The following is a 15,021-nucleotide window of genomic DNA, read 5'->3' as shown; positions in this document are numbered from 1 at the left end:
GTAGGATTCCTTGAGCAGCGACAGACAGTCTGTCTCCATGGCCTGGGAACAGTGGTCTTCCCCATTCTCAAGCAGGCTTTCTAAAACCTAATAAAGGTGATCCCATAGCAGAGCATGGGACCTTTAGTGAACTGTTCTATAAACTTAGCCCAACTAGCTGGAGGTAAAAGCTCTGTCTTCCAGGTCTCCGCTCCTCTTTTCCATCTCTCTCTCTCCTTTCCTGAGCTTTATTACATCTGCTCTCTCCTGTCAGGAGAAAAACAACTGATGAGTCACCAGCCCCTTGAATAATGCATTATTGCTTCCACAGGATTTTGCATTTAAAAAGTGGTCAATAGGAAAGAAATATGATAATTTTAATAATGATATTAATAATACTGATAGTGATGGCAAAGATAGCTGATGACAGATATTGCTTATTGAATATTTACTGTGAGTTAAGTATCCTACTAAAAAGTAGATACAATTTATTTTCTTTACTCCTCCAATAATCCAATGAGGTAAGTACTGTCATACCTACATTACAGATAGTGAAAGAAAAGTCACATACTTAGCAAGTGGCAAGTAAAGGGTTTCAAAGATGTGTTTCTAAAAATTTTTGCCCTAAGGAATTCCATCATGTTATTCAAGCAAATGGATTTCTAAGGTGAAAACTTTGACACTGTGGGGAGAGAGCTGAGGGTCAAACAATCACAGGACCCTTCGCCAGCAATGAAATCGACCACTGAGGCTTGGACCTTCAAACAATACACTGTGTCTATGAATACCTAGGTTCAAATCCTGACTCTGACACTCATGTGAATACCTGGGGCAAGTCTCACAAACTCTGTGTTTGAGATGATTGTTAGAATTCAATGAGATAGTAACAGTGAAGTGACTGCAATAAGGTGTGTACGGACAGAGAAGCCCGATGAGCTACAATCCATGGAATCGCACAACTTAGCAACTAAACAACAACAACTATATATGTGTGTGTGTGTATACATACATATACAAATGCATACATCTTTCAAATGCTGTATATTTTGATTGCTATAAATCCTGACTATTAGAATAATCTATTTCTAGCTTTCATATAACAGAAGTGGTCTTTTACCTGATTTTATAATGTAGTTGTTGGTCTATTTTCAGCTTTTTTTTTTCAATGAGAAGATAGCATAACAGTAGAATTTCAAAGGAAGACACCTTAAATCCCATTTCTCCAATGCAACAGTTATTTTAATTTTGCATTTTGCATTCAGGTTTTACTAATGCTGAGAAGCTACATGGATAGGGCTCTATGTTGAATGAGATTTGGATTTTTATCTTACTCTGTCACAAATCAGTTGTATAAAACAAATCAGTTTTATCTTACTCTGTTACAACTCAGGTAAGTTACATAACTGCCTTTTGCCTTAGATTCCCAGTGTATTAAGTGAAGCGGTTAGAGCACATGATCTTTAAGATCCTTCTAGCTCTTACAGCCTATGTTTTTTTTTAATTTGTTATCTTTTCTTTTTTTTGCTTTCATTATTCATGTGAAATTGTATATATAAGGTACATGTAAGTAATGTTTGCAAAGTTACTTAACTTTCTAAACTATATCAGAAATATAAAGCTTTACATGCAACAAATTCTGCAAAGGTAAGATTATAACTAAAAATCTCAAGAGTTTCAAAAGTAGCTACCAATTTACCAAAGAACTATAAAAATTAATAACTTAATACATTCATTATATGTCTGTTTCCAACTAAAGCATTAGCAATTCCACACATTCAATTATAAGTAATACATTTAGTTTGATAAAGCCATTCTAATCTTTGTTTAATAAAGTTATTAATTCATAATGTAAATATGTAAATATTACACCAGTGTAGTTTTTCTATGTGGCATTTTTAATTTTGAATGTTCTCTACAAGAAAATAAAAGAGGGAATAGGAAATAAAAAACTGGAGTGATTACCTGACTTAAATCATATTGACAGAAACATGTCAATGTGAATATTTATAACTATTCATGGGATGAAATACTGTTGCTTGGTGTGTATCCTGCTCTAAACTTTCTAGAGGCGATTGGACAATGTTAATATTAATCAAGAACTTAAATATGTTCTTACTCTCTGGCCAGGTAATTTGACTTATAGAAACTTGTACTAAAGAGATAATAAGATGTGCACAGATGCTTTGTTGCAGTATTATACATAACTATAACAAATTGGAATCAATCTAAATGTCCAAAAATACAAAAATGGCTAAACTGATGTTATACATATATTCATTACAAGTGTGTGTGTGTATATATATATATATAGTTATTGTTCAGTCATTCAGTTGTGTCTGACTCTTTGCAACCTCATGGACTGCAGCACACCAGGCTTCCATCCTTCATCATCTCCCAGAGTACATTGAATTGGTAATACCATCCAACCATCTCATCCTCTGTCATCCCCTTCTCTTGCCTTCAATCTGTCCCAGTATCAGGGTCCTTTCTAATGAGTCGGCTCTTCGCATCCAGTGGCCAAAATTTTGGAGTTTCAGCATCAGTCCTTCCAATGAATATTCAGGGTTGATTTCCTTTAGGATTGACTGGTTTGATCTCCTGGCTGTCCAAGGGACTCTCAAGAGTCTTCTCCAACACCACACTTCAAAAGCATCAATTCTTCGGCACTCAGCTTTATGATCCAACTCTCACATACATACACGACTATTGGAGAAACCATAGCTTTGACTATATGACCTTTGTTGGCAAGGTAATGTCTCTGCTTTTTATTATGCTCTCTAGGCTGGTCATATCTTTCTTCCAAGGAGCAAGCATCTTTTAATTTCATGGCTGCAGTCACTATCTGCAGTGATTTTGGAGCCCCCCAAAATAAAGTCTGATTACTGTTTCCATTGTTTCCCCATCTATTTGCCATGAAGTAATGGGACCAGATGTCATGATCTTAGTTTTTTGAATGTTGGAGTTTTAAGCCAGCTTTTTCACTCTCCTCTTTCAGCTTCATCAAGAGACTCTTTAGTTGTTCTTTGCTTTCTGCCATAAGGGTGGTGTCATCTGCATATCTGAGGTTATTGATATTTCTCCCAGCAGTCTTGATTCCAGCTTGTGCTTCAACCAGCCTGGCTATTTTGCATGATGTACTCTGCATATAAGTTAAATAAGCAGGGTGACAGTATACAGGCTTTCCCAATTTGGAACCAGTCTGTTGTTCCACATCCAATTTTAACTGTTGCTTCTTGACCTGCATACAGATTCCTCAGGAGGCAGGTAAGGTGGTCTGGTATTCCCATCTCTTTAAGAATTTTCCACAGTTGGTTATGATCCACACAGTCAAAGGCTTTGGTGTAGTCAATGAAGTAAATGTTTTTCTGGAACTCTCTTGCTTTTTTGATGATCCAACAGATGTTGGCAATTTGATCTCTGGTTCCTCCACCTTTTCAAAATCCAGCTTGAACATCTGGAAGTTCTAGGCAATGCCAAAGAATGTTCAAAGTGAAAGTGAAAGTTGCTCAGTCGTGTCCGACTCTTTGTGACCCCATGGACTATATAGTCCATGGAATTCTCCAGGCCAGAATACTGGAGTGGGTAGCCTTTCCTTTAAACTACCACACAACTGCATCTGACATGCTAGCAAAGTAATGCTCAAAATTCTCCAAGCAAGGTTTCAACAGTACATGAACCAAGTAGTGATACTACTCGCAACAAAATGATTACCAAAAACTGTTAACAAATGTTTTTGCACTTCATTTTTGTCCTTATATCTCATTAGGGATATGTAGTCAAATTACTGTGTCTTAAAGTTATTTGAAATAGTTCTCTGTATGCTACCAGCTGGATATAATATAATTATGCTTTTAAAAATTAGGAAATGCATTTTTCAAAAATTAGTATTTTATAATTATGAAAAATATTTACATGATTCAAATCCAAATCAGATCTACCTATATATGTATATGCATGCATATATGTATATATATATATTGGGCTTCCTTCCCTGGTAGCTCAGCTGGTAAAGAATCTGCCTGGAGACCTGGGATCGATTCCTGGGTTGGGAAGATCCTCTGGAGAAAGTAATGGGTACCCACTCCAGTATTCTGGCCTGGAGAATTCCATGGACTGTATAGTCCATGGGGTCACAAAAAGTCAGACACAACTGAGCAACTTTCACTCACCCATGTATATATATAAATGTGTGTGTGTATATACATTTATATCCATTCTTACACACATGGCAGCATCCTTGACTCACTTTTTTCCCTCTTTCTGCTTTACATAAAATATATCTTAGAACTCAACCCACATAAGTATATCTAAAGAACTAAAGATTCCTGATGTCATTTTATAACTGCAAATAACTCTACTGTAAGATTGTACCATACTCTGTTCAATCAGTCCTCTATTTATGAGCATTTGGGTTGTTTCCAGTCTTTTGCTATTATAAATAGTTTCTGTCCTATGGTTTTGTATTATATTTATATATACTCAAGTCTTAAATAGATTTGTACTGTGTAAATTATACAAGATAAGCTTAGATCATCTTATTATACCAACTAGCAGAGGCACTATCAAAGACTACTAGGGTCATGTCAAAAGTCAGGAGGTAATTTGAAGATGCTGCCACAGAGCAAAGAAGTGTTCATTTCAGCTTTAATAAGAATAACAAACATGATGTGTGAAACGAATTAATTAAGTTTCTAGGTATGAGTTTGAATGGTAATTTAAAGACAAACAAACTTAAAAAGCAAAATCATAAAACATCTATTTAGCCACCACTGGTACATGCTAGAAAATCAATTCAAGGAACAATAGGATATAAAATCTAGCCATTTTGCAATCTTGAATAAATTAATGGATAAGATGACTAAATAGCATTATTGACTCAACAGACATGAATTGGAACAAACGCCGGAAGATACTGGAGGACAGAGGAACCTGGTGTGCTGTAGTCTCTGGGGTCACAAAGAGTCAGACACAACTTAGTGACTGAACAACAACAACCATAAACAAACCAGTGACTCCAGGTAACATAAAAGGAGAGATTATAACACGTTATGCACCTCTTAATGGCAAAACACTTTACTATCTATGAAGCAGTCTTGCCAAAAAAAAAACCCAAACAAACAAATAAACAAGGACAACAACAAAAAACCCAACTGAATCTATTAAACCCAGTTGCAGGCACCGTAGAGGACAGAGGCTATACTATGGGGATATAATGAGAAAAAGTCTAGGCTGTGGGATGTTCTACAGGACAAACAACTTGGTTTCTTCAACAAATAATTTGGAAGAAAAGAAATTATTTGAACCGAAACCCACTTATATTTAAAGAGATTTAACAGATAGATCAGCCAATCTCATTGTGTGAACCTTATTTGGATTCTGCTTGAAACAATCTACGAAAATAAACTATGATGACATTCATGAGACAACTGAAATTCTAAACTGACTTAATTATTTAATATTAGCAAGATATCATTATTAATTAGTCTGGATGTGATAGTGGTTATGTTTTTAAAGCCTTATCTTTTAAAGATCCATATTGAAATATTTGTGAATGAGATGATACAACTCCTGGAATTTGCTTTAAAGTAAAACAAGTGGGGAAGAAGAAGAGGGAATTAATTGATGGTTTGGTTGGTCATCATAGGTTGATAGTTACAAAAGGTTCATGATGCTTTCTGTCTACTTTTGTTCATGTTTTAAATTTTCTGTAATAAAACAGTAATAGACATTTACATATAATGGGTTTGTGTATGTGTGAATACCCACTGCAAGGGATACAGCAAAATGTGGATGGTGATTATCTCTGGATGATAGAATTGTGGGTGATTTTGGTGATTTTACTTTTTTGTTTTTACTGTACTGCATATTCTATATTTTTATATTACACTTGTATATAATCAGGAAAAATTATTTTTTTTTAAAATGTTTTAAATTGTTTAATAATACCATTTTTTACAATTCAACTAGAGTTCACTTCTGAAATAATTAGTAGAATAACTTTGTACTTTTAAAATATATTTGGGCAATGCAAATTACTTAATATTTAATTATATTTAGTTTTGGTGGGTACAGAAAATAGTTCATGAAAATATAAAGCTAAGGTAAAGTTTGCAGCTTGGACATTCTCTCATTTGGTGTACTAGGGTAACCTTAAATGTATAGCTTAGGAGTAAATAGTTAATTCTTTTTCTCCTCCTTACATAACACAAAAACAACTGATCCAGTTTGGCATAAACTTTCTCTTCCAAAGTCACCTTTGTGCTGAAATTCAGCACCTCAGGTTTCAGTCAAATAACTTGCAGATGAGAAAAGATTTCTTAACAAAATTTTCTTGTAATTTTACTACTGTGTTAGTTCCTGGCAACTTGGGAGAGTCCTTTTTTCATAGTTAAGTGGGTCGGGGAAATGGTTCTTTCTCCTCCTTTCTAATAAGCAGAAAGAGCAAGCAATTTAAATCATTCTTTTTGTATAGCTGAGATAAATGTAAGTCCATGACAGTAGATGGAATTAAGAAAAAGATAGGTAATGGGTATTTTTAGCTTATTAATAGTTAATATGAGGTACTGCAGAGTTTGTCATTCAATTACAAGAAAATTAGTCCTTTAAGATCAGAAAAAAAATTTTTAAACCAATATAAATACAATTATATTTTGTAATTACATGTATACATTTAATTATATCATGATCTGAATGTTCTTTTATCAGATAACTGTCCCTTCTTCATTTATTTCTAAATAAAGACCTTACATTTATATAATTTTCTTTCTTTTTGTTTACCTATGATTTTCTCCTAAAGAAACCATAGTCAGCTCCTGTTATGAAATACATTAACAGACTATCACTTAAGTAACATTTTGTTCTGAATGTAGACTATGAAGCAAAGTCATTGGTGGATGGAGTGATTCATTTAGAAGTGAAATTTTCTGATTTAAAACTGATTAGAGACAGATGTCACTTTGGATTCATTTGTCCATTTGAGGTTCCAGGGGTGGTTAATTATATGCTTCACATAAATTCAACCTTCGCTTGCAACTATGTGCTAGGCTTTGTGTATTTTCATATACATAATATCAATGATTTGCTATAATAACACTATGAAATAGTTATTTTGGAGGGAGGTAAAATTGCTTGCTCAAGGTCAAAAAGTAATCTAATAGATGCAAATTTTATGTTACTACTTTTAAGTTATGAACATTGGCTCTTGAGAGCATTTGTAACACTCTCTGGTGCCTGGTATGGAGCTCTGAACTAGAAAGTATGTCAAGTCAATTTGAAGGCTGATCTTCATCTGTCTCACTGTAAAACCAGAGTTATCTACCTCCCACCCACAACGGAGGATGTGCAAGAGGTGCAACATGCTTAATATTGCTTCACGCATGGAGCTGGCTAAGACGTATCATCTCTCATGACGAAACTAAGAGGCCTCAAGGAAAAGAGAGAAGGCAACCTGTTCACAGCAGCAAAGCAGTGCTTTACTTCCTTGATCTTACAACAAATTTAAGAAGGTACAGACATCTTTAAGCCTGGGAATAAATAGTGTTTTGATTTGGTGACCAACAAACTAAAGGTCAACCTGAGAAAGTTGATTCGTGACATATTTCCAACAAGGGTCACTTGTTTCCATCACAATGGACTCAAAGTTAAGAATTAAAAACCTCAATGTCAGTAAATGATATGTTTGGAAGATTGAGAGTTCTAATTAGACGTATATCCGCAGTGCCAGTAGAGCCCATTCTATTCATTTACTCATAACCTCATGTAAAATTGTTTGTTTGAGATGTGGTTTTTTAAAAAGTCATTTACCTTCAGGCTCAGTTAAAGAATGGAATATGTGAGAAAAGAATTTTCCAACTTTTGTTGACTCAGTAATGAAAAGAAAAGAAGAATTTGGCTGCTTGGTAACTCAAAAATAATTGATCTAAGAAACTTGAAATTTGATATGTAAATGCTAAATCCAATTACAAATTTCAAACACATTTTTCCAAAGCATATCCTAGTTCCAGCTTACTAATATCACAGAATCATTCTGATGTGCATTAAATTATTAACTGTTTTTATGAGTGTACTAGAATTACTACTAGGAATGTTTTTTTTTTTTGTGGAAACATAAATACAGGTTATAAAACACCTTGTAAGTGGACTTGAACTAAAAGATCTTAAAAATAAATGGGAACAACAAAAATAAAACATGACTAACTCTCCTGCCACCATCAAAACAAATGTTTCCAAGGACCTGAAGCCAAGAAAATAGAAATCTATAAACACAAAGGCGAAGATAAATCAGTTACATCTACTAGGTCTCCATACGTAACAAAACACTGAAAACCAACCAAAACCAAAAAACTTGATTTGAAGGAAAGAATGTCGAAGAACATTGACCTTTTCTGTCCCTCTGCCTACCACAGAAATTCCCACCCACTGTTGACTTTTAAATTACTGAATCTCCAAAAATTAGGTGGAGATAGGTGTCTTAAAAATGCAGTAGATTCAATCACACAGGTAATATTCACATTAGCTGAAGTAGTAATTATTGAGGGAAGGGTAATCTACTTCATTCATTTTAATAACCAACGCTTCCTGAGATTTACCGCAGAGGAAACCCAACCTAATTATTAAGGTACAATACTATTGGATTGAACTATTTTTCAATCCAAGAATTTGTATTATGGAGAGAAAGCTTGGACGATTTAAGCAATTATGTGCTTCATTTCTCCTTTTCTGTATCTCCACTCTTGCTTACATATAAAGTATTGAATTTAACTTGTTTCATTCTTAATGTTTCACATCTTGTTGTCTTCTTTTAGAAAAATTTAAGCCAAATTTTAAAAGGCTGCAAGTAAGTATTGGTGGCTAGTTCCTACGTGTAGCAAATCATAGTGCCTAGAGCCCAGACCTGCTGGCCTGGAGAACAAAAGGCCAAATTCTTGCTGCCCTGAAAAACCCTGAAATCACAACTAATGCCAGTTTTAGATTTTATCATCAGTTCAGTTCAGTTCAGTTGCTCAGTCATATCTGACTCTTTGTGACTCCGTGGACTGTAGCACGCCAGGCTTCCTAGTCCATCACCAACTCCCAGAGCTTACTCAAACTCATGTCCATCGAGTCGGTGATGCCATCCAACCATCTCATGCTCTGTTGTCCTCTTCTCCTCTTGCCTTCAATCTTTCCCAGCATCAGGGTCTTTTCCAATGAGTCAGTTCTTCGCATCAGGTGGCCAAAGTATTGGAGTTTCAGCTTCAGCATCAGCATCAATCCTTCCAATGAATATGCAAAACTGATTTCCTTTAGGATGGACTGGTTTGAACTCCTTGAATTTCAAGGGACTCTCAAGAGTCTTCTCCAACACCACAGTTCAAAAGCATCAAATCTTCGGTGCTCAGCTTTCTTTACAGTCCAACTCTCACATCCATACATGACTATTGGAAAAACCATAGCCTTGACTAGATGGAGCTTTGTCCGCAAAGTAATGTCTCTGCTTTTGAATATGCTGTCTAGGTTGGTCATAGCTTTCCTTCCAAGGAGCAAGCGTCTTTTAATTTCATGGCTGCCGCCACCATCTGCAGTGATTTTGGAGGGCCTAGATTTTACCATACCTCTCCCAAAACACTTTCAGGGACGCCTAACCTACACAACGTCTCCTTGTAGCCAGGCCCACACTGTTTCTATCATTTGGATGTATCAAAAATATTGCTAACGAATAAAGTCACTTGAAAGGAAGCTGAACTTACAGTCAGAGTCTAAGAATCCCCAGCTCTTCAGGGGACCAGTTAAAGGTATTTTAGTGCACAGGGTAAGTGTGTGCCTGCTAATGCCAGAAAAGGCTGGTGCAATCCTGGCTTTTCCACTTTCTAGCTACACGACTCCAGGCAAATTATTTAGACCTTGTGCCTCAGTTTTCTCATTTGTAAAACAGCAATAATATTAATAATGACCTTGTAGAGTTGTGAAGATGAACCATTTTAATATGGCTCAGAACAGTACCTCAGGTAGCCTAAGCACTCCATAAACACCAACAATTATTATTACTGGCTGCATGATCTCGGGGAGCTCACCTAACCTCCATGATACTCTATTTGATCTTTGTTCAAAAAGGGATCACAATTTCATGCAGTCTGTATGTATGAAGATCAAATAAGCTCATGCAACACACAAGACAGTCATTTTGAACACATAATCAAGTATTGGACAAATCCTTCAGCCAAGTAGAATCAGTTCCTTTCTGCTCTGTGTCCCTGTAATACTTAACACACACACACACACCTGCTAAGCTCTCATCACACTGTATCATAAGAATTTGCTTACCTGTCCATCTCTCCCAGTAACAGTGCAAACTCTGATTCACCTCTGCACCCTCAGCATATTGGACATACCTGGCACAGGATAGGTACTCAATAAATATTTGTTTAAATGAATATTGTCCAAACAACTGAGTAGGAATTCACAAGGCCTCTGCCAGGAATGATGGATTATCACTTTTTGCCAAGTGTCGTCAGTCGACCACCCAGAAATGTGCTTGTTTTCCCTCAGACACAATGCATTGAGACTCTGCCATTTCAAATGCAGCTTGTGTGGTTGCAGTCCACTCATTCTCGTCCCTTAACTAATAATTATTGAGCACCTACTGCGTGCCAGGCCCCATGCTGTGCTCCATATAGTGTACCACAAGTGGCAACTGGCCAGGCTAACTTAGTGCCTGCATACTTTGTTGCAATAACCTATTTACTACAGAGTCATTTACAACTGAAGATAATAAGCTCTTTGGTTTGATTACTTCATTACAGTGGTAGAATCTCAGGGTAGGAAAGAATGGTTTTCCCTCCCATCCAGGCAGCCAGATAACACTGAGCAGAGTTCCCTGTGCTACACAGTAGGTCTTTGTTGGTTAGCCATTTAAAATATAGCAGAGAGGGGTATTCGGGGGAGAATGGATACATGTGTGTGCATGGCTGAGTCCATTTGCTATTCACCTGATACTATCACAACACTGTTAATCGACTATATGCCAATAAAAAATAAAAAGTTAAAAATTATTTTTTTTTAGTAGAGTCCTTAGAATAATAAGTTAAAATCAGGGATCTGACTGCATAAGTTAAAATCCTTGCTCTGCTTTGTACAAGGTGTTAAGACCTTGGGCAAGTTACTTAACCCCTTGAAGCCTCAGTTTCCGCTTCGCTGGTAGCTCAGCTGGTAAAGAATCTGCCTGCAATGCATGAGATCCTGGTTCAATTCCTGGGTAGGGAAGATCCGCTAGGGAAGGGATAGGCTACCCATTCCAGCATTCTTGGGCTTCCCTGGTGGCTCAGCTGGTAAAGAATCCACCTGCAATGCAGGAGACCTGGGTTCAATCTCTGGGTTGGGACCATCCCCTGGAGAAGGGAACAGCTACCCACTCCAGTATTCTGGCCTGGAGAATTGCATGGATTGTATAGTCAATGGGGTTGCAAAGAGTTGGACACAACTGAATGACTTTCACTTTCAGTTTCACCATGGAGTAAGATTGATGTATTAAAAATAATAACCCACATTAATACTTATTATGGTACCTGTCATATAGTAAGCACCCAATGTGTGTTTGCTATTGTGATTAATCCAATCCCTTACCCCAGTGTTTGAACTTCCATCACAAATGTCTTCAGGACATGAGGCATGTGTGCCCGGTTTCTGCTTGAACACCACCAGGGTCAAGGAACTTACAACCTCCACCAGTTGTCCACCTGATTACCGGGCAAACATAGTAATTGTTGACAAACTCTAATGGGCTGTAACATACATACTTATATCTTCTACTCAAGGGTGTTCAGTCTTCTGGGATTACCCAGAGAAAAAATATAACTTTCCTTGCAGGACCGCACTTCTCACTTCGGAAGGTAGCTACATGAGCTAGCTCTCTCCCTCCGCCTCACACACCAACACAGACTCTTAGACCCTTAATCATTTCTGATGTGACACTGATTACAAGATCCCATTTTACCCTTTTAAACTCTTCTTGAAGAACCTTTTGTTTATTAATGGTTTTCTTAAAGGCTGAAGATCAGAATTCATAAAGCAAAACAAATGTGACCTGATCACCAGTGAGTACTAGAGAACTACTTCCCAACCTGAGCACTATATTTCTATTAATACAACAAAAGATTGATCTTTTTTGGAAGTTATATCACACTGAGTTGACTCATCATCTACTCACAATCAACAGGAGACTCTAAATCTTCCTACGTGAGCAATTGTAAGTCATCTCGCCCCCAACCTGTACTGGTACAATTGAATTTTGGGATCTCTGAGTGCTTTATATTTGTCCCTTTATATTGTTAGGTATGATTCACCATTACATTTTGTCAGGATTTGATGAGGGGGAGGGGAATCCTGATTGTATCATCCAACTTATTGGCTATCCTTTGCAGTTGTGCATAATTTATAGATGCACAACAATTTACATCTGTAAATTCATTCAGCGTGTGGTCAATGTTATTATCTTAGCCATCCATCAAAAAGTTGAGGGCAATAAAGCTTTGGTCTAGATTTACATTAGATCCCTAGAGGCCTGGGTATGCATCAGTCTCTTAAAAATTTTTTGAAAGACACTGTTCATTCAATCAATATATATTGAGTTTCTATTATGTAACCAGTTATTGTTCCAAGTGCTGAGCATATACTGGTGAACAAAACAAAATTCCTGCCCTTATAAAGCTTACATTCTAATTTGGGGATAAGCAATAAACAAATATGGAGATAAATAATAAATTTTCTAAAAATGAAAGCAAGTAAGGGGCTCGAGCAAAGAGATCAAACCACCTAATCCTAAAGGAAATAAATCCTGAATATTCATTGGAAGGACTGATGCTGAAGCTGAAACTCCAATACTTTGACCACCTGATGCAAAGAACTGATTCATTGGAAAAGACCCTGATGCTGGGAAAGATTGAAGGCAGGAGAAGGGGATGACAGAAGATGAAATGACTGGATGGCATCACTGACTCAATGGACATGAGTTTGAGTAAGCTCTGGGAGTTGGTGATAGACAGGGAAGCCTGGTGTGCTGCAGTCCATGGGGTTGCAAAGAGTCAGATACGACTGAGTGACTGATCCGACTGACTGACTGACTGATACTGAAGCTCCAACGCTTTGGCCACCTGATGCGAAGAGCCGACTCATTGGAAAAGACCCTGATGCTGCAAAAGATTGAGGGTAGAAGGAGAAGGGGAAAACAGAGGATGAGATGGTTTGATGGCATCACCAACTCAATGAACATGAGTTTGAGCAAACTCTGGGAGATAGTGAAGGACAGGGAAGCCTGGTGTGCTGCAGTCCATGGGGTTGCAAAAAGTCGGATATGACTTAGAGACTGGACAACATTAACAAGGGGCTCGAGAAGGTTGACAGTGGGTGTGCAGTGAACAGTCATCCACATGCAGTGCGGCTGAAGCAGAGCTGTTTCTGAAGTTTGCTTACACTGCTCATGCCCTGCATTCTGAGTGTGCATCTGATCCAAAAGTTGTCCCAGAATGGACAGCAAGTCTTTCTGGTTTCTCAAAATTCACTATTTTTTCTACGTGGAGTAATATTAGGAAAAACTCAATAGAATAATGATAAAGAATTTAAATAGTCATGAAATAAGAAAATCTGAAAGGATATAATATCTCAAGGCACTTTGCAACATTTCATCATATGCATAGGATATTCAAATACTGTGAGACCAGCTAGACAAGCAGGGAAGTCAGTCATACCTCCTGATCAAGACTCCAGAGAGAGAGTTTAAAAATTATTGTTCTACAAGTATAGTACATGGTTGAAAATGAAGTAATAGAGGAAAAAATAGAAAAGCTAGCACTTACCTTATTCCAATCCCCATTTTCTCAAGTATGGAGTGGGTTATGAATCCAAAAGTTTATGGAGAGTCGAGAAGATGGAATGCTTGGGGGACCCCAAAATATAGCTGACAGTCTGGATTCTGAATTCTGGAAGAGAAGCCCATAAGGGACAGATTTGAAATCTAAATCTATTAACTACTCTCTGCTCATGATTCTATTATTGATAAATTCTTCTAAATAGTTTTAGATAATCTTCAAATCTCTTTGATGTCAAAGAGACTTGATAAATCTTTGTTTTGTAAAATCCTAACTGTATCCTCTGATTGGAAATTTATTGTCTATTCTCATAGTGATATTTTAACCTTTGTTTTCATTCACTGAGCATCTACTTTGTACCAAGTACTTTGTTGGTTCAATGAGCCCAAAGGTAAATGAAGTAAATATGCTTCCTGCTTACAGAAACCTTTCAGTAGAGCTTCCAGTAGAGGGCAAGACAGAAACAGGAATGGCAGCTCCCATAAAACAGTGTGTTATAAAGAGAAGACTACCAAGAACTCTAGGAGGGACACCTAACCCAGACTTTGGGAGGATTGGAAGTTAGTGCTTCCACATGGAGACTTACAAGGTAAGAAGAAGTTAGTCCCATAAAGAGGTGAGGCAGATCTGTTCCAATGGAGGGCACATGGATGCATATTTTGAAGGTGACAGAAATGACCAAGAATCTGAATACTGAAAATAGTTCAGGATAGCTGAGACACAGTGGTCAGAGATGAAACTGGAGAGGTTACCAGAAGCAATTTATACAGAGCCTTACAAGTCATGTCATATAGGAAGTATAATCTACTGAAGTTTGTGATGGCTTGAATGCTGGCATTTTGAAGGGGAATAGTTTAAACTGGTGCTCAGTTTTTTGACTTGAACAGCTGGGTCCCTGGAGAAGGAAATGGCAGCCTCCACTCCAGTATTCTTCCCTGGGTAATCCCATGGACAGAGGAGCCTGGCAGGCTATAATTCAGGGGGTCACAGAGAGTTGGACACAACTGAGCGACTGAGCACATTGGGTGGACAGTGATATCACCCACTAAGACATTTTTTAAAGAGATGAGGCCAGCTGTGGTCATGTTTGGTTTGGGATGCCTGGGGAACACTCACAGGTTATGAGGAGGCAGTTTGATCTGGAAGTCTGAGAGTACAGGTTCAGGAAGCATCAGTACACGATAGGCAACAATCGACTCCA

At 37.3% G+C, this 15,021-nt stretch overlaps 1 protein-coding gene across 3 annotated transcripts in view; it reads right to left on the bottom strand.

Annotated features, from left to right (window-relative positions):
* The window catches only part of MKLN1 (muskelin 1), a 391,857-nt gene that overhangs the window by 354,833 nt on the left and 22,003 nt on the right, over nt 1-15,021 (bottom strand). Inside the window, exons 2-3 of one of the 3 annotated variants that reach the window (XM_024990572.2) lie at nt 13,809-13,931; nt 10,282-10,349 (exon numbers count right to left, since the gene is read on the bottom strand). In XM_024990572.2, coding sequence (XP_024846340.1) covers nt 10,282-10,289 — 8 coding nt within the window. In that variant the 5' untranslated portion in view covers nt 10,290-10,349; nt 13,809-13,931. The remainder of the gene's footprint in view (nt 1-10,281; nt 10,350-13,808; nt 13,932-15,021) is intronic. The other 2 variants (XM_024990571.2, XM_059885486.1) reach the window with 2 other exon arrangements.

Source organism: Bos taurus, chromosome 4 (assembly GCF_002263795.3).
Source record: "Bos taurus isolate L1 Dominette 01449 registration number 42190680 breed Hereford chromosome 4, ARS-UCD2.0, whole genome shotgun sequence".
Classification (NCBI taxonomy): domain Eukaryota; kingdom Metazoa; phylum Chordata; class Mammalia; order Artiodactyla; family Bovidae; genus Bos; species Bos taurus.
Note: the sequence above shows the minus strand (reverse complement) of the source record. Positions and strands in the feature narration are given on the sequence as shown.